General features: G+C 45.3%; 1 protein-coding gene across 1 annotated transcript in view; it reads right to left on the reverse strand.

Moving 5' to 3' along the window:
• The window catches only part of KIRREL1 (kirre like nephrin family adhesion molecule 1), a 163,928-nt gene that overhangs the window by 36,356 nt on the left and 106,948 nt on the right, over nucleotides 1–20,624 (reverse strand). Inside the window, exons 2-3 of the mRNA XM_043963055.1 lie at nucleotides 6,855–7,004; nucleotides 4,636–4,785 (exon numbers count right to left, since the gene is read on the reverse strand). Coding sequence (XP_043818990.1) covers nucleotides 4,636–4,785; nucleotides 6,855–7,004 — 300 coding nt within the window. The remainder of the gene's footprint in view (nucleotides 1–4,635; nucleotides 4,786–6,854; nucleotides 7,005–20,624) is intronic.

Here is a 20,624-nt window from a genome sequence, read left to right on the forward strand (position 1 = left end):
ACAGAGCACAAAGGCCAAGAGTCCACAGCTGGGTATTTTTCTATAAACCAAAGGCAGAGAGAGGCTTCCAAACCTTTCCCCCATGTATCAGGGAAAAAGCAGCCTCTTTCTGTCCCAAAGCACAAAGCCATTCCTAGCTCCACAAATAAAATGCTCATACTCCTAAAAATTTCTCCAAATCTTATCCTTAGTTGGAGAGCAATTTCATCCCTTTTAAGAATTTTTCTTCCCCCTTGTATTTTTGTCTCCTTCTTTGGCTTTTCCCGCCTTAATCATCCCTATCCTAATAGTTGCATTGGCCTACAATCCTAATTTTGGTTTCTTCTCACGATCCACTGAGTGTTGCTTGAGGCAGCCGTGAAAGCAAGTGTGCCAGGTCCACTGAAGAGTGGACCCTCAAATGGGCCCTCACAGATGAACAGCAAAGCAACATAGAGAAAAGCACATTGAATTAGGTATCAGAGAATTGAAATTCAAATCTTAGGTCTGCTATTTATGGTTTTGTTCTTTCTTTGTACCAAGCACAATGCCTGGTACAAAGTAAGGACTTAATTGTTTTCTGACTGTATGACTTCAGGCAAATCACTTAACTTCTACAGGGCTACATATCTCCTGGGGGTGGGGGGCATAATTTGTTTGTTTTTGAAACTTCTTTTAAAATATTTTGATAATTGTACTTAAATGTAATTGGTTTCCTTTGTAATTTATGTATTTTATTTTATGCCTTTAACAACATCATTCTGACAAGGGGTCGATAGGCTTTGCTAGGCCATCAAACAGGTCCAGGACACTAAAAAAACATTTAAAAAACCCTTGGACTAGACAATATTAAAGGTTCTATGACATTGCTGTCTTTGATGTCTTAACAAAGCTCTAAGCAATGATAACTAACATATGGGATGAAAGAATGGGCATTTAAACAGATCTTAACATGCTACAGCATTGTAAAATTCTTACACTTGGCCTGAAAACCTCAATTTCCCTAATAGAAGATGGAGGAGACATGTCTAGACAGTAATTCTTCGGAAAAATATGTGGGGGCTTTAGTGAAAGGAAAGCTCAAATGAGTCAGTGATGTGATATGACATCCAAGAAACCTAGTACAGTCTTGGGTTACATTAAGACAAGCAAACTATGCAGGACTAGTAAAGATAGTCCCTTTGTGCTAGATCTGCCTTGGTCAGAACATATCTGAAGGACTAAGCTTCATTCTGAGTGCCATACATTAGGATGGAGATGGATAATTTGAAGAGCATCCAGAGGAGACCAACCAGGATGATAAAATCCATATAATTTGACGATGGGGTTGAAGGTCTAGGGACATTTATCCTGGAGAAGACTTTGATAATATTTAAAGAACTACCATATCGAAGACAGATTAGGCTTATTCTGAGCTGGCTTTAAAGGGCAGAAGTAGGAACAGAAAGTTTGTAGACAAAGGGATATGAAACATAAGAAATGAAAACACAGAGAGAGAAAGAGAGATTGAGATCAATGGAGTGAAGATTCCCTCTGTAAGAAGGGATCTTTAAGAATAGAACAAAAGAATCACAAAATCTCAGAGTTGGAAGAGATCCCAAAGGTCATCTAATCTAATTTGGATCTAAATAAGAAACCTTTGCATTGAGGAAAACATTGCAAAGAGGAAGATTTGGACTTGGTGTTAGGGACAAAAACAAAAAAACCCCCAACTTCTTAATCTTTTTTCAGTTGTTTTTCAGTCATACCCAACTCTCTGTGACCCCATTCAGGATTTTTTTTTTGTTTGGGGATTGTTTTTTTGGGGGGGGGGCAAAAATACTGGATTAGTTTGTTCTTTCCTTCTCCATCTTATTTTACAGATGAGGAAACTGAGGTAAAAAGGGTTAAATGACTTGTTCAGGGTCAAACAGCTAGCAAGTATGTCTGAGGCCAGATTTGAATTCAGGAAGATGAATTTTCCTGACTCGAGGTCTGGCACTCTATCCACTTCACCCCCTAACTGCCCTCCTAAAAATCAGTCATCCAAAAATGAAATTGACTACTTTGGGAGGTAGTGTATTCCCTGCTGCTTGGTATTTAAAGCAAATGTTGTATAACTCCTTGTTAAGCATATTGTAGAAAGGTTTCTTATTTAGATCCAAATTAGATTAGATGACCTTTGGGATCTCTTCCAACTCTGAGATTTTGTGATTCTTTTGTTCTATTCTTAAAGATCCCTTCTTACAGAGGGAATCTTCCCTCCATTGATCTCAATCTCTCTCTCTCTCTCTCTCTCTCTCTCTCTCTCTGTGTTTTCATTTCTTATGTTTCATATCCCTTTGTCTACAAACTTTCTGTGTTCTCCCTTACCCCCAAATATTGTTTTGATTCTCAAACTGTAATCCAATGCTCTGTCTCCTTTCACTGCCAAATTTCAAGAAACTTCTATACTTGATGCCTCCACGCTTGATGCTTTCGTTTCCTCACTACTCACCAGTGGCTACTCCTCTATTTTCTTCAACCTTTTCTTCTGTCCCTAACAATATATCAAAAGTATGATTTCTACAGGTTTCAATTTTCTCTTAATTGCCAAGTCCAGAGATCTTTTTTATTCTTTTTGGCATTTTTGCATTATTTGACACTGTTGTCCATCCATATACCCTTGAGAATCACTTCCTCCATTATTTCTGAGTCTATTCTCTTTTTTTTTTTTTTAGTGAGGCAATTGGGGTTATGTGACTTGCCCAAGGTCACACAGCTAGTAAGTGTTAAGTGTGTGAGGCCGGATTTGAACTCAGGTACTCCTGACTCCAGGGCCAGTGCTCTATCCACTGTGCCACCTAGCTGCCCCGAGTCTATCCTCTTTTACTACTCTTTCTACCTATCTGACTGATCCTTCTCCATCCTCCTCTATGATTCATCTTTTTTCTCTTACCTCCTAAGTATGGGTATTCCCCAAGGTTTTGTCCTTGGCTCTCTTATCAAATTAAGTAATATTTGTAAAGCACTTAGCACGGTGCCTAGCACAGAGTAGACACTTACATGCTTCTTCTCTTCCTCTTCCCTCTTATTTAGAATCTAGAAAGATGCTTTCCCTTGGCAATCTCACTCATTTCCATGGCCCCAGTGATTACCTCTCTGCAGATGACTACTCCCAACTTTTTATCTTCAATATGTATCTCTCCACTAAGCACAAATCTGCTGGACATCATCTCCTGGATGCTTCGTGGACACCTCCAACTCAACATAGCCAAAACTTAACTGCTTAACTTCCTTCCTGAGCTACCTCCCTACTTCTCTACTTCTCAGTCTCTCATTCTTAAAACTTCAGTAATTTCTCATTCTTTCTCTTCCTCCCCCTTACCAGTTAACATGTCCCATAATTTTAACTCCCCAGTAGTTCTTGAACCAATCCCTTTCTCTCCAGGCACACTGATGCTACCCTAGTTCAGACTCTCGTCATGTCTCTCCTGCAATATTACCCTTAACTAACTTCTCCAATCTGCAACCCATTTTTTTTTAAGTGAGGCAATTGGGGTTAAGTGACTTGCCCAGGGTCACACAGCTAGTAAGTGTTAAGTGTCTGAGGCCAGATCCGAACTCAGGTACTCCTGACTCCAGGGCCGGTGTTCTATCCACTGCGCCATCTAGCTGCCCCAATGCAACCCATTTTTTTAACAGGGAAATGAGGGTTAAGTGACTTGCCCAGGGTCACGCAGCTAATAAGTGTCTTGTCTGAAGCCAGATTTGAACTCAGGTCCTCCTGAATCCAGGGCCAGTGTTTTATCCACTGTACCACCTAGCTGCCCCCATGCAACCCATTCTTAATGGAGTAGCTGAAATCATCTTCCACATGCAGCATCCCCTGCTCAAAACCCTTTGATGGCTCTCTATTGTCTATAGGATAAGATTTTCCAAAACAACAACAACAACAAAAAAATCCTTCACCAGATATTTAGAGTCCTCTATAATCTGGCTCCAACTGATATTTCACATTTTATTTTCTACCATTTTCCTTCAGGCATGCTCTATTCTAGCCAAACTAAACTACTAGATGTTTCTTGATCTTGTCTTGTTTTCTCCTACCTACATCTTTGCATTCACGCAAGCATCCCATGCCTGGAACACATTTTCTTTGAATCTCCATCTTATTAAATTATGATCTTCCTTCAAAGTTCCTTAGGTGTCAGCTCTTCCAAGAAACCTTCCATGATCCCCATAGTTGAAAGTGATCTCTCCACCTCCTATTTCTTATAAGACTTTGTCTTGACCTCTGCCTCACCCTTCCAATCTATCTTATCTCATACTTATTGGTATAGGTATTGTACCCCCCTATTATAATAGACCTTAAGCCACCTGAGGGCAGAGACGTCATTTCTACTGTTTGCATCCCTAGGTCCTAAAACAATGCTCTGCATAGAGTAGGCACTTAATATTTGTTACATTGAACCAAAAAATTGAAAAGGAAAAGCAGGACATTGGGATTGGACGATAGGGACTGCAGTGAAATAAGGGCCAGAGGAGAAGCAGCCTTGAGAGATTAAAGAGGAGACTAGGAAAGGAGGGAGGGTAGGGAGGAGCAGTGGTCACACTGGGAGACAGGAGAAGGGGCTAAGATGACAATAAGGAGGGACAATCAGAGGGTCCAAGTAAACACTAAGGAAAGTCTCTTACTCAGCACAGTGAGTTTTGCCTTTCGTGAGCGCAGGGCGGCTTCAGTGGCCTGGCACTCATAGGAAGCATCATCGGAAAGCTCAGCATCTGTAATCTCCAAGTTGTATTGCCCAGCTTCTGCAGATCCCACAATCCGGTAGCGTGGCCATGCTGGGAAGATGAAGAGAGGTCAGATGTGAGCTGATCTAAGTGCCAACCAAATTTAAATACCTCCTTTCCACCCGATTCCCATTATCCCAGAGGGCCCCTAAACACACCCCTAGACTGCCTAGGGTCTCCCACTTGAGCACTTTTGTGAAGCCCCAATCCTCCCATTTCTATCCCAAGATTATATTTAATTAAGGCAAAATTCCTCCTCCATCCCACCCTCTTTCTGTCCTATCCTACGATATAACCAAGAGGTGACAAGGTCATAGGCAGAGGATTGTGGTATCACACTCCCTTATAGTCAAGAAGGATGATGTGAGAACCTGAAAACAGAAGAAAAGGAGGTGGGGGTGGGCAGAGAAGGAAGCAACGAACAGAAGCAGATGAAACCTCAGAGGCTGTTTGCAGACAAATGTCTCTCATAATAATAGGAAAGAAAAGAGTGAGGCGCAGCAAGGCAGTGGGAGGGAGAGACAGAGAATATCTGTGAAATATAGGACATCATAGCAGAGGCAGCAGCTCTCTGGGGATCCTTCTGTGGGACTTTCTGAGACCGAGACAGAGAGCTCTCCCTCTCTCAAGATGGAGACCTTCCCCCCCCCCCCCCCGCCCCGCCACGTCCCTTGGCCTCTGAAAGGGACGGTGGGTGAAGTTTCCCTGCTGGGCAAAGAGTTTCTGGGAATGTGAATATGGGGGGATGGGTTGACAGAGTCTCAGCCCTCCCTACCTCGCCCCATCCTCATCTCTGTCTCTCTTCATCATTTTGACTGGCTGCCTACCTCCACTCCCTGCTCTCTGTAGTCTTACTCCCCACGCTCTCCTTCCTCCCTTTATCTCACTCTGTCCAGCCTTTTATTGATCCCTCTCACTCCATATCTATTGATCTCTCTCTGTTTCTCTCTCTCTCTCTATCTCCGCAATGAATCCAACCTCCATCTCTATTCTCTCGTTGTGGATCACTACATGGTCCTCTCCATTATCTGCCTCACTACAGGAGGGCCATAACAGAAAATCCTCAATACTCAATATCCCTCAAATCATTCTCATTTGGCTTTGGAATATGGTGTGTGTGTGTGTGTGTGTGTGTGTGTGTGTGTGTGTGTGTGTGTATGTGTGTGTGTGTGTGTGTGTGTGTGTGTGTATGAAGTTCAGATGTGCTTAGCACTGTCTATACAGTAGGCATTTAATAAAGGCTTAATGAATAAATGAATATGTTCAGATTGATAATAAAATTAGTCGCTCATCCCTGAGCTTTCATACTAATTGGACAATGGTGGGAAGGTGCCCAGGAGGGTGACCCCAGAATGAAAAATTTGCTGAAGATGAATCAAGTGCTTCCTGTAGCACATAACAACATGTTGCAGAGGAAAGACTATTGTCCTGGGAGCCCTGGGGGGCCCATCAAATCTGGATTCTTTCACTGGGTGTAGAACCTCGGCCTCCTTACTTCCTCTCTGATCCTCATCTGTAAAAGGAAGGTTTAGAGCTAGATATTCCTGGAAATGCCTCTCCCCTCTAACATCTGCCGAGAATCCTCTTTTCGAAGCCCACGTTCACCTGCCACCCTGTATCCATGGCTCTCTCTGCCAGTCCCCTTGTCTTTTTCTCTCTCCGGTTTACTTTCCCCTTTCTGTGACTTCTGTACCTTTTCCTTACATGCAGAAACATTTTGAGAAGAAACAAATGACCTGACAAAATGTCTGGGCAGGGCTATATGTCTAATATATGTGTGTGTATATGGGCATATGTGCACATGGATATGTAAGTACACATAAACACATATGGAACAAACAAAGATAGAGACATATGCAGGCATGGACATACACATAATGAATAGAGAGTCAGAGAGGAGAGAAAAATGGGGACAGATATGACAGTAAAGGAATTGAGGAAAAACAAGCTAGAGACAGGCAGAGAAGTCCAAAGCTGCCAAAGTGAATGGAAAACAGGCTGCCTGGATGAAAGATTATCTGGGGGGAGGGAGGGAGGGGAGACTCGGGATCATGGGATCAGGGGATCAAAGGAAAGCAGATCGAGAACTGGAAGGCACCTCGGATAGATAAAGATCTTACCTTTGAGGCCCTGGCCCATGCCCAGAGCCAGCCCATCCTTGGTCCACTGCACGATGCCAGAATAGTTCAGCAGCACACAGGAAAGCACAGCCCGCTGCCCAGCCACAACCGTCTGGTCAGATGGCTCTTGGCTAAATCGGGTCTGGGTTCCTGGCAGAAAGATACAGAGGGCATCAGGTGAGGAACCAGACTCTGCCACCTTCCCTCAATTGTGTAATTGTGTGTATGGGGGATGGGGCAGGGGGCGGGAAGAGGGAGCAACGCCTCCCACCTCCGATTTTCTTACTCTCTAACATTCCCCCAGGGCACTATTGCTTGGTACAGGGAGTATACCAGGCTCCCCACACAACCCCATCCTTAGATCTGCCCCACCTCTCCTTCCCTTCAGCCTTAGGGCCCCCTTCCCCCAATACACTTTTCTAAGAGAAAGGGTGCTTGGAGATCTCCACATAGTAGCTTGGGCTACAGGGTCCAATCATCCATGTTAATCAATGATGCATAATTAATGTTGATCACTGGCTGTGGCATTGAGGCAGAAAGATAGTGTACAGGAGTGCCGGCATGTGACCCCCCCCTCCCCTCCCCCTCAATTTGGGCACTTGTGTTTATCACATAGCGCAGGAGCCCAGGGCGGGTCTGTTTGGCACCTGTTAGCCTGAGCCTGCTGTCCACATGTTCACACACATGTGCCTGAGGGGCCACATCTATCCCTGGCTGGGCTTGACCCAGGAGGGGCCTTGGCTCTACTTCCTGCCCTCAATTCACACACAGTCCCAGAGCCTGCTGGCAGGCTCTCTCCCTGGACGCCGCTATTCCCTCCGGGATCTCCTGTGCACACTCGCACCTGCACATGCTTAGCCCCTTGGCAGTGCCCAGTCCAGGCCGTGGCTTTTGTCCCACTCCCCATCAGAGGGAGGCACACATCGCTGCCCGGCTGGCAGAGGGGCCTGGAGCATTTGATTAGAAAACTGCAGAGTAATTGCCTTTAATTGTGAAGCCTAAATGGAGCAGGGAATTGGATTGAGGGGTTTGTTCTTTCCCCCTCTTCTATGCCCCCCCCCCATCTCCCAGCTGCCCCCTCCCACTCCCTCCAGCATCGATCCAGCCAGAAAAGCAAGGACCAGGGCCTGAGTTAAGCAGAACTGCCAGCTGATGGATTCAGAAAAGCGGAAGGTATCTTTGCTTCCTTAGCTACAGAAAGTGAAGGGAGGACAGAAGCTCCTGCTCTGCCTCTCGGCACCCCATTTTGCACTATTCACACGTAAGGGGACTCTAACTTTGTTCCCACTGCAGCCTTGCCTTCCCATCATCATAACAACAATGGCTAGCATTTATGTAGGCCTTTAAGGTGTCCACTGTGTTTACTTGTGTTAAAGCGTTATCTCATTTGATAATGGGGGAAAAAACCCTGGTTAGGTAGCTGCTTTCATTCTCCCCATTTGACACCTAAAGAAACTGAGGCTTGGAGAGATTACACATAGCTAGTAAGTATCTGGTGGCAGAATTCAAACTTGGGTCTTCCTGGCTCAAAGTCCAGCCTGGTGTCACCTAAGTCACACTCTTAGTCTCTATAGAGGGGAAGCCTGACCCCACTATCCATTCCTTGCAGCCCCACCTTCTCAACCTCACCCTATCCATTTCTTTTTGTTGTTATTTTTGTTTTGTTTTGTTTTTGCGGGGCAATGGGACTTAAGTGACTTGCCCAGGGTCACACAGCTAGTAAGTGACAAGTGTCTGAGGCTGGATTTGAACTCAGGTCCTCCTGAATCCAGGGGGTGCTTTATCCACTGCGCCACCTAGCCGCCCCCAGCCTATCCATTTCTAAAGAGTGCCTCTCAATCCAAATCTAAGGAGGAGGGAAGAGTGCAGTTAGCCTGTGCTCATCAAACCCAGAAGGTTCCTCCAGGGCAAGGGTTGTCTCTTCCTTCCTCTCTCAGTCTCATGTAGTGCCCTGGAGGGTCTGATCACAGGAATAGTAGAGAAACAGTTGGTGTGGAGGCAGGCGAGAATAGATGGACAGAATGTGATTTAAAACAATGATTTATATCCTCTAATAGATTTTGAAGGCCACCTTCAGTGGGAGAAGATAGCGCGCGCGTGCACGCGCGCGCACGTGTGTGTGTGTGTGTGTGTGTGTGTGTGTGTTTTGTTTGTTTGTTTGTTTTGGGGGGGGGTTGGTTGCAAGGAGTCTCCATTCCAAATAAGCACAAATCCCATACTACACAAATCCCATACTATTCCATGTTCCATTTCCCTGACTCCATCCCCCAACCCATGCACCCAACCTGACAGGCCACACCTTCTAAGGAGTGGGGGAATGAGCCTCACCTGTATTCAAAAGGATTTGTGCTTGGAGATCCCAACAGTAGGGAAGGTGGTGTCAGGTAAGAAGTCCGCATTATTAATTCCTGCTCAGTGCTCATTATTATTCAAATTTATTCATGTCCTTGCGCATTTCTTCTGGGAGCTATGTGCAGCCAACTCCCCACAACCACTTCTCCCCCTTTCCTTTCTAATGGGAGTAACTGAGACATAAAGGGGAGTCAGGGCACAACAACTTGTCCTGGGGATGCCCTGGGAGTCCTGGAGACAGAATTAGTCTTCAAACTTTCGGCCCTGCAGTTCTGGACACCCTGTACTCACTGTCTGTAAGAAGCAGTGAACGGTTTCCCTAGTAGGGTCACAGAAAGAGAACAGGGTCTAGGACATGGTAGAGGAGAGATGGAGATGGAAATAATAATGGCTAACACTTATATAATACTTTAAGGTTTGCAAAGTGCTTCACAGATATTCTGTTGGGAGAAATGGATTCCAGTTGTGCCACTAATTTGTCTGGAGGACCTTAAGCAAATCACTTTCTCTTCCTAGCACGGTTTATCTGTAAAATAAAAAAATCGATCATTTCTAAGGCCCCACGATAGTTCTAACATTCTCTTATTTATAGTTCTCTAAAGTCAGACAATAAGAAGAACTTTTCAACAAATGAGTGCGTTTGAGAAGGTGACACTCGAGGAAATCAAACTGGGCTGCCAGAATGGAGGTGGGGGATGGAAATCATCTTGAATCTGCTTCCAGGGTCCCGCTTTCTTTTCTGACTCTAGCTCCTCTTAGTAAGAAGGCGCCCAAGAACAAGGCAGCATTCAGGAGTGAATTCTGAAATGCCTCTGAACTTGGAGGAGAAACCCAAATCACTTAATACCCCAAAGTGTGGGACACTATTTGGGTGGTGGTGTGCTGAGGGTGCAGAGGTAGAATGAGACAGGGGCCCTGCCTTCTGGGGCTTAAAGTCAGATGGAAGAAATATGGTCTCCAACCTCGGGAGCCCTCCGGCTGATAGGTCACAGATCAAAGGCAAAGACAATGAGATAAGGAAGCTCTAAGAACTGAAATTTGGAGGGATAGGAAGGGATAGGGGGTGCCTAACTAGGGAAAGAAGAAATGAAGTCAGACCAAGAAGACTTTGCTGAGAAAGTAGAGCAAGGTTGACAAGAAAGAAAGGGATAGGACTAGGACTTAACTAGAGTTGAGAAAGCTCTGTGGAGGACTCAGGTTCAGGATAAGATACAGAGAAGGGGTCATGCTTGAGTGGATAATGCCCAAAACTTGAGTTTGGAGAAAGGGGTGGGGAGAACATGTCTATCTTTCTGTATATATCTGTTGCACGTTGTCTCCCCCATTAGACTGTAAGCTCCTTGAGTGATGAGACTGTCTTTTGTCTCTTTTTGTATCCCTAGCACTTGGCACAGTGCCTGCCTTTCGTTGTTCAGTTGTTTTTCAGTGTTGTCTGACCCTTTGTGACCCCGTTTGGGGTTTTTTTTGCAAAGATACTGGGGTGGTTTGCCTTTTCCTCCTCCAGTTTATTTTACAGATGAGGAAACTGAGGCAAACAGGGTTAAGTGACTTGCCCAGGGTCACACAGCTAAAAAGTGCCTAAGGCCAGATTTGAACTCAGAAAGATGAATCTTCCTGACTCCCGGTCAGGCACTCTGTCCACTGCACCACCTAGCTGCCTGGCACATGGTAGGCACTTAATGTTTATTGACTAAGTGGGTAAGTAAAGTCAGGCTCAGGACCCTTGAATCCCTAAGCTCCTATCCCTGGGTCCTAGTGATTTAGACTGGATCTCTTTGTTGACTGGGTCTTCCACCAAGCCACAGCTGCAGAGAGGAACCTGCCACTTGAGTGAGCAGCCACATTTCAGTTCTCTGCTCTATCATTTATCTATCCTTTGCTTCCTGACTGGCTTCCAGGAAATGAGATGGAAGTCAAACACTAGTGCTAACGAATGACTTGCCAGGGAGATCTGGGCCTCCCTCAGCAGGGAGCTATGGGGAAACAGGCCAGGAGATCCAGGGACCCAACCACAAGCTTAACGTGAATCAGAAGGGCAGACCAACCTTGCATCACAAGGCCAGCAGCCCCCAGTCTAGGGCTAATTTTCGTCAGTGGTTTTCTCTGAATTCCCACCAGCTTTGATCTCTCTCTTCTCCCCCCTTGTCTTCAGACACCATCACAGATGTGGTGAACTCTTAAACAGCCACTGTGAAGACAGGCAGAGCGAACTTTCTCTCTCTCTCTCTCTCTCTCTCTCTCACACACACACACACACACACACACACACACACACACACACACACACACACTGGAGATGAGGGGGGAGAGGTTGATAGAGACAGAGAGAGGAGGAACTGACGCTGAGCAATAGAGACAAAGCCAGAGACACCCACACAGAAGCAAAGGGAAAGATCGAGAAATAGAGAAGTAGGAACAGAGAGGGAGGGAGAAAGGAAGGGATCTGGAGTGAGTAGGAGGAAGCACAGACACTGAGAGACCATGACCCAGGAGAAGTGCAGACCCACAGAGAGAAAGAAACACAGAAAGGGATGATGAGACCAAGACAGGCACAGGGCAGAGCAACATGCAACGGTGTGCATGGATGTGAGGGAATATGTCTCTATTCACATGGGAGCTCACTGTAAATGAAGATAAGTGATAAATAGATTTTCCCCAAACCTGATGTCTACAGCTTAGTTCTTACCATCTTTGTGCCTTTGCGTTTCTGACCACGTCCTAGAGACCACATCCTCCATTAAATTGGGAATTCCTGAGGGGGACAAACCAGGGTCTTTCTGGTACCAGGGATGAGTTCAAAGCCAGGGTTAGAATGAAGAAATAGGAATGGTTTCTGAGGAGCGATTAGGAATGAGAGACTGCTTAGGAAATTTTAAGTGGGGAGAGCGATGAGGAAAATGAAAGTACAAGAGGCCCCTTACACCCTGTTCATAACTCATTCTTAGCCTCCATCTTCAGGTAGCTAGGTGGCACAGTGGATAAAGTATGGGGCCTGAAGTCAGGAAGACTGATCTTCCTGGGTTCAATTATGGCCACAGACACTTCCAAGCTCTGTGACCCTGGTCAAGTCACTTAACCCCATTTGCCTCAGTTTTCTCATCTGTAAAATGAGCTGGAGAAGGAAATGGCAAAGCCCAAATAGGATTATGAAGAGTCAGACATGACTGAAATGATCCTCTATTTCCACCCAAACCTCACCCCTTAGTTCAAACCCAAAGTCTCAGTCCTTACCTAGAATAAACAGCTACCTCAATATGGATGAATACACACACACTGTTTCCATAGCACCTAAGGTTTACAAAATGCTTTTCACACGATACAATCCTGTGAGGTGGAGTGTAAGCACCTCCATTTTATAGATGAGAAAACTGGGGTTTAATACAAAGCTCCTTGTCATAGGACCATAGATTTAGATTTGGATTTGACAGATGAAGAAACTGAGGCACATGCTCAAGGTCACATAGGTAATAAGGTGTAGAGGGATAGTATTTAACCCTACGTCCTCTGACTCCAAATACAGTCCTCCTCCTCCTCTTCATCATTATAACTAACATTTATATAGCACTTTATGTTTTATTTATAAATATTATCTCAATTTTTCCTCACAACAACCCTAGGACATAAGTACTATTATTATGCCCATGTCATAGCTGAGGAAACTGAGGCAAAGGTTAAGTGACTTACCCAGGGCCATACAGTTTATAAGTATCTGAGGCTGGATTTGGACTTAGGTCCAAATATTCTAGCAAATAAGCCACTAGACGATGCTACCTAAGCGTACCTGAACAGGGGTCAACTCAACAATATCCCTGGCTTCCGTCTGAAGACCTCAAGTAATGGGGACCTCACTATCTACCCAGGTAGTCCATTCTACTTTGGGGCAGCTCTACAAATTAGCAAGCCTTTTCCTCAGAGGAACCCAAATTTGCCCTGGTTCTGGTCCCTGGGGCCAAACCAAATCTCATCTCTTTTGTACATTTCCCACCCCTCCCCTTTGTTCCCTTTTCCAAACCATAAAGTAGAATGCAGGGAAAGCATGTATGATTCATGTCTGCATCATGGCCCGTGCATGTAAATTTCTGAACATGTACACACCCAGGCCTCTTAGTGGGCACAGACACACATGTCCATGCACCTTCCTTTCTTGTCCCATCACTGCTACACTGTCATCTCCGGAGTACACCCAAGCACAGGCACACACCGGTACCCCTCTGACCTAAGCCAAAGGACCTGTGTTTCCATTCCTACCTGGTTGACACACTCCTCCACCTCTCCCAGTCCTAGCCCAGGGAAAGAGGGGGTCCAGTTCTCCCAGGAAGCTGACTAGAGCCAAGGAGAGAAAGGAACTGGGATGGGGAAGGGGGGAGGCCAGAAGCCTGTCTCCCCGGATTTATCAAACGGGACCGTAATGAACCCCCTGGGCCCAAGCTTCATTCCCTGCGCTCTCTGCTCCCGATTACACCAACCGTTCAAAGGGAAGCCTTTGATTCGCGCCGACAGCTTTCAGATGGAACTAAATCTCTCCACGCTCCACTCTTCTTCAGCCGCGGAGGCTCCCTCCCCTCTCTCCTCTCTCACATCTCCTCTCCTCCTCCCCCCTCCCTCCACCCCCTCCAAGCCATTCCTTTCCCGATTTATGAAAAATACAACAGCCAAAGAGGCCCCCTCACGTTGGATTCTCTTACGGAGAAAAGAGGGTTTCAATTCTCCGGGCTGGGCCAGCGGAGTGTAAAGAAAAGAAAAGAGAGAGAGAGAGAGATTTACACTTTTGATAGAGAGGGAGAGGAAGCTTTAGGAAGGAGGGGGTTAGGAGGAGGGGAAAGAGAGGAGGTGGGATGGGGAAGCATCAGCCCGAAGAAAAACAGAGCGAGACACTTGAGGGAGAGAGATCAAGAAAGGCAGGGATGGGAGACATGCATAGAGATAAGGGGGGGAGAGATGGAGAAAAGGATGGGGGGCATGGGAGACGGGTATGTGCTGAGGGAGGGGAGGGGGGTTATTTACAGAGGAGAGACAATCACCTAAGGAGGGGGCAGGGGAGACAGAGACAGAGTCCAAAGAGAGGAAAAGCTAAAAGCAAACAGAACCCAGGTGTTCAGAAGTCTCTACCCTGGAGATGCATGTTCCCTCCATCAGCAGGTTGGAAGCTCCAGTGCTCAGCATGGTGCCCTGCCCTTCTGCTAGAGTATAAACTCCTAGAGAGTAGGGAATGTTTCACCCATTTGTCTTTGTGATCCTAGTGCTTAGCACAGTGCCCGGCACATAGCGGGCATTTAATAAATGCTTTTTCCTTACTTCTAATACAAAAGAATAAAGCAAGTTCTACTGAGTTGGGGGAGGGGGAAAGCAACATATACAGAAACAGACAAATAGAAGATAATTTGAGGAAGACGTGATTTCCCCTAGGAGGTGGCACCTGAAATGAGCCTTGAAGGAACCTAAGGATTCTAAGAGATGACAGTAAGAAGAAAGTACATTCAAGGCATTGGGGCTAGCCTATAAAAAGGAAGCAGCAGCTAGGTGGCGCCATAGTGCACAGAGCGCTGGGCCTGAAGTCAGAACGACTCATCTTCCTGAGTTCAAATCTGTCCTCGTATATTTATTTACTAGCTGTGTGACCCTGGACATAGTTTGAGACCCTTTGACTCATTTTCCTCATCTGTAAAATGAGCTGGAGAAGGAAATGGCAAACGACTCCAGTTTCTTTGCCAAGAAAGTCCTAAATGGGGAGGACTGAAATGACTGAATAACAACAATGTAAAGAAAGAGAAGTAGACAAAGTATGTCCATAAGGAGACTTTCGTTCAAATTTTCATTGTGCTTTTAACTCCCTGAGCCTTCCCCATCCCCTTTGAACTCTAGTGCCTTCCCTCTGTTAATTATTTTCTATTCATCCTGTTGGTAGCTTGCTTCATAAATATTGATTTTCATGCTGCCTCCCCTGTTAGATTGCAACCTCCTTGAGGGCAGAGATGTCTTTTGTCTCTTTTTGTGTCCCCAGCACCTAGAACAGATCCTGGCATATAGTAGGTGCTTAATAAATGTTTACTGACTAATTGGTCATTTCACTTCTCCTGCCTTCAGTTTCCTAATTTGTAAAATTAAATTAGGAGATTCAAATCCACAATTCAACAAACATTTAAATCCTCTGCTTTGTGCAAGGCACTGTTCTGGGAAAGAGATATATCAGTCCCTGTCTTCTAATGCACAAGGGGAGGGGATTGTAACATGAAATAACACTGGCTGGGGCAGCTAGGTGGCTCAGTGGATAAAGCACTGGCCCTGGATTCAGGAGCACCTGAAATAACACTGGCTCTGGAATAAGAGGATCTGGGTTCAAATTTCACCTCTGATGCTTACTATCTTGAGCAAATCATCTAGCCTGCCCAAGGCCTCAGTTTCCTTATCTATAAAATGAGGAGGTTGGACTAGATGACCTCTTAGGTTCCTTCCAGCTCTAGAAACACATTTCTGTATAAAGAGGCAAACACCTATAATTATTATTAATTTTTTTTTCAGGGCAATGAGGGTTAAGTGACTTGCCCAGGGTCACACAGCTAGTAAGTGTCAAGTGTCTGAGGCCAGATTTGAACTCAGGTCCTCCTGAATCCAGGGCTGGTGCTCTATCCACTGTGCCACCTAGCTGCCCCAACACCTATGATTATTTGGCCATCTGAAGAGTCCTAGCACCTAGAGGGATCTGGAAAGCCTTCCCATGAGCTAGGTGTTGAAGGGGACCAGAGATTCTAAGAGTTGGAAGGAATTTATTCCAGGCATGGAGAGGGGGCCACTTGTAAAAGGCATGGAAATGTCAAGTCGAATGCACAGGTCTGAGGAACAGCAAGAACAATTTGACTGAAATAATTTGTTGGATAAAAGATAAATATACCGATAAGAGTTTCTTAAGACCCAGATTGTGATAAACTTTAAATGCCAAGTTGAGAATTTGTATTTTATCCCAGAGGTAACAAGGAGCTATTGATGGTTCTTGAAGGGAGTGAAGTAGTCAAACTTGTGCTTTAAGATTGTTTAAAACAATTTTGTGGGGAATGAATTGAGGGGTGGGAGATTCTGAATGTTTGGAATCTATTAAAAAGGCTTTTGCAATAATTTAGGTTAAAGGTGATGAGGATCTGAGCTAGGTTGGGGGTTCGTACAGGTCGAGAAAAAGGGGACACATTCAAAATCTGTTATGAGGCAGAATCCACAAGATTCTAGCTCCGAAGGTCTCAGGTTCTATAAAAGAACCTTCCTTGAAAGCCTGCATTTGAAACACGGTGTCCTGATTGCCCAGTCCAAGGCGTTCATTCTGTCCCTTCCCCTCCTGATCCCAGGTTGCTTGGCCTCTTCATCTCCCTTCCACTTGGTCCCAATCACCTCTGAGGCTATCTCTGAGATGAGGGCGGGATGGACAGCTGCAGGGGCTGTCTTTCCAAAGACGAGATGGGATTTTATAACTGTCCAAAATCTGGAAGAGTTTCTGTCCATCTGGGCAGAACGCCACTGTGGGCTGCTGGCCGGTTAGTCATTGGGAGTGGTAAGAGTGGAACCCACAAAAGGGGGTGAAAATATGGGAAGCACTCACTAATTGCTTGCCGTGCCTCAGTAGACACCCCCCCACACACATGGCTCCCACTACCAAGAGTTCCCAGCTGGCTACTCCCTTAACCTTGGGGAATAGAAAAATGTCTATGGAGATGACTACAGCTTGTCTCTGTTAACCAAACTTGTCTAGGCTCCTAGATTTCTTCCATGTTCAACCAATCTATCAACCAAGTGCACACAGATCGTCCACTATGTAGCGAGTCGTGTTCCAAGGGCTGTGACAGAAAGAGAAGCATAAAAAATGAGAAGGGAAGACTTAGTTGCCCTTTGGGGAAGAGATTTTTCTTCCGCCTGATTTACAGGAAAAAAAGAAGGCTGAGAGTCCCAGTAATGGTCCTTAGCAAGAACTGCTACTCAGTGTGTGGGAGCCAATGTAGCAGGGAGAGCAGGACAGGTCACATTCCCTCTATAGTCTTAGGTTACTTGTCAGTCTGGGTCCACCAGGCCTCATAAATGCTTTGAGATCCATTGGTGAAAGGGCCAGGAGGAGCAAAGTCTTGCTGCTGATGTGCTTATTTCGGACCTCAAACTCTCTCTGCCCTGCCAACCCCAAGGTACCATGAGCCAAGACCAAACTGACAACTATATGCAAATGTGTCCTGGCAGGGGATTCTGGGAATGTTTTATGGGAAGGACAATGGTGTAGTGAGCAGCAGGTTTGGCTGTAACAGGTATGACAGGCAGAGATGGGGTGGGGGTGGGGGGGTCAGGTGGTGTGGATGGTTCAGCAGAAAAATTAAATTTCACTCTGGCTTACATGGGAAAAGAAGGTGAATGAAGCAGGGAGGCAGGTGGCAGCTAAGGGCCGAAATCTGAAAAGAGACAGAGAGGTAAGGGGGGGAGGGGGGAACCAGAGACAGCAACAAAAAGGGGGGGAGAGAGGGGGGAGAGAGAGAAAGAGAGAGAGAGAGAGAGAGAGAGAGAGAGAGAGAGAGAGAGAGAGAGAGAGAGAGAGAATGAAAATAGAAAAGAGGACAAAAGGAGAGAAGGAAGAAGGGAAGAGAGGCTGGGAGACAAAGAAAACCACAGCAGGAATGAGAAGACAGAGACCCAGGCAGAGAGACAGAACAATAGGCAGACACAGAGAAGCAGACATAAAAAAGAGAGAGAGAACAGAGCGACTGTAAGACAGAAACACAGACAGAAGAACTAAGACAAAGACAAAACCAGACAGTTTGAGAAAGAGAGGTCGAGGGAGTACCAGTGAGATTCAGAAAGTGAATGAATACAGAGACAGAAACGAGTTGAGAATGAGACAAGAGGGGAGCAAAGAAAGAGGCAGATGAGGAGAAATGTGGGGTTGACACTAGAGATGGAGGAAGGAGGGAGAGGAAGGGAAGGGGGAGGAAGAAAGAAAACAAGAGAGGACCATGAGAAATAGCCAGGTAGTAGAAGGAAAGAGAGGGTGGGTGGGGAAGGAGTAATGGAAGATAGAAGGGGAAAAGAAGTCAGGAGAAGGGGGAGTGGAAAGAAATGAGAATGAAATAAAAAGTAGGAAGACACGGATAATAAGTGGGAGGGAAGAACAAATTAAAAAAAAAAAAAGAGGACCGGAAAAAACCAGTGGAGAGAGGAAAATGAAGACAGGATGGACAGAGGGGAACTGGAGGAAGGAAGGCTGGAGGGAGGGGAGGAAGGGGACCGGGTGGTGCAAAAGGCAGTAAAGGTCAGTGGGAGGGATCTTGGGCAGGATTACCAATCTCTGGTCTCATCTGAAAGTCTACTGCATTTAGGCTGATGAGGAAGAAATACATTCTTGGGAAATGAAAGAAATTTCTGTCAGGATTAGCCAAAAAGGGCAGCAGGGGAGCTGGATAGATTTTTATTGACTGAGAGACTGAGGAAACAATTTAAAGCAAGGCTCCCCTTTGAGAGGCCATTCTGGGACCCTGCTATTCCACAGCCCTGAGAATCACAGTCTGACCCCTTCCCAGCCGCTCACATCTCTCTCTCTCTCTCTCTCTCTCTCTCTCTCTCTCTCTCTCTCACACACACACACACACACACACACACACACACACACACACACACACACACACACACACGATTTAATTACATATATGTTGACAAAATATTTGCTGTTCAGGGTGCATCCAAAAGAGTCTGTCTGATTGAATACATTTAACCCTGTCAATTCTAGATTTCTAGAGAACCCCTCCTCTCTCCCTTCCCCTCCCCCCTCCAGCTCCCTTCCTGCCTCTATGATTTGTGTCTGACCTTCTGGTTTCGTGGCATTCACTGTAATGTCAATTAAAGAATAGAGCCCTGGAAAATGTAATTCTTCATTTCTTGGCCTCAGTTTCCTCATCTGTAAAATGAGAGTAGACTTGGTGAAATCTTAAGGTACTTTCCAGCATCATGATCTTAGGCAACCATGTGGTACAAAAGAGAGAGTGCTGCACCTGGAGTCTGGACCCTGGGTGAGTCACTTCACCTCTACCTGCCTCGATTTCCTCATCTGTAAAATAGCACCAACCTCCCAGGATTATTGTAAGCATCAAATGAGATAATATTTGCTCTTGGCAAACCATAAATCACTATATAAATGCTAGCTATTCTTATTATCCTATAATCTCTGGACAAGAATGTTGTAAATCCTCAGCATTTCACATGAGGTCCTTGCCTGTACCAAGCTTCTCTGTCTACACTATTAAAAATATACACATTATGGGGCAGCTAGGTGGCACAGTGGATAAAGCACCAGCCCTGGATTCAGGAGGACCTGAGTTCAAATCCGGCCTCAGACACTTGACACTTACTACCTGTGTGACCCTGGGCAAGTCACTTAACCCTCATTACCCTGCAAAAAACCCAAAACCAACCAAATAAATAAATGGCTACTGAATTGAACTGAATTACACTCTTTTTAAATTTCTACCTACCCTTCAAAGTCCAATGAAAATAACACATTCTCTATGAAGCCTTTGCTAATCCCACTGGTCTATACTAACCTTCCATCTTTGATCTTACATGGCACTTGGGGGAGGAGTATTTCTTTAATTTACTTATTTAATATTTTATATAGTTATAAACCCCATGAGAGCAGGGCTGAATTTGGTGTCTTTCTCTGACATTCTCTGTCCATGATCTAGAAACCATGATGTCTCTTTGTCAAGGTAGTTACTAAGTTAGAGAGTAATAAAATATGTAGGCAAGGCCATATAGTAATAATAATGGCTGGTATTTACATAGTGCTATCAAATTTACAGCCTTCTCTGGTTTTATTATTATCCTCATTCTATAGAAAAAAAGAAACTGAGGCTAGGAGAGGGTAAGTAATTTGCCTACAAGTGTCATAGGCAGGAGTTGAACACAAATCTCTCCTCAATGCAATTACTCTTCCCACTGGGATACTGATTAGTTGAGGTTTGGTGCTGATTATAAAATTTGCATGAAATCTGATTTGGAGGGAGGACATGGTGGAGGAAAGAAGACCTGTTACTACAATAGCTCAGGCAGGTGGTAATGAGAGCATGCACTGAGGTGGTAGCAGTAGAAATAGAGAGGAAAAGATGAATGGGAGTGATACTGTGGCGAGAGAATTTATAGGAAAGGGTAACTGACTAGATAAGATCAGGAGCAAAGGAAGAGTCCAGGATAAGACCAAGGTTTTAAACACAGAGGGACTGAACCAATAGTTCTGTCAGAAGGAGGTGCAGGTTTAAGAGGAAAGAAAGGTGAGCTCAGTTTTGCACAAGTTGAGTTTGTGGGGCTGGTTGGGATAGAGATGTGGGTCTGGAGCTCAGAAGAGAGGTCTGGACTAGGTGCTATTTTTATATAGGTAGTAGAGGAAGCCATGGAAGTGGATGAGTA

This window comes from Dromiciops gliroides, chromosome 4 (assembly GCF_019393635.1).
Source record: "Dromiciops gliroides isolate mDroGli1 chromosome 4, mDroGli1.pri, whole genome shotgun sequence".
NCBI lineage: Eukaryota > Metazoa > Chordata > Mammalia > Microbiotheria > Microbiotheriidae > Dromiciops > Dromiciops gliroides.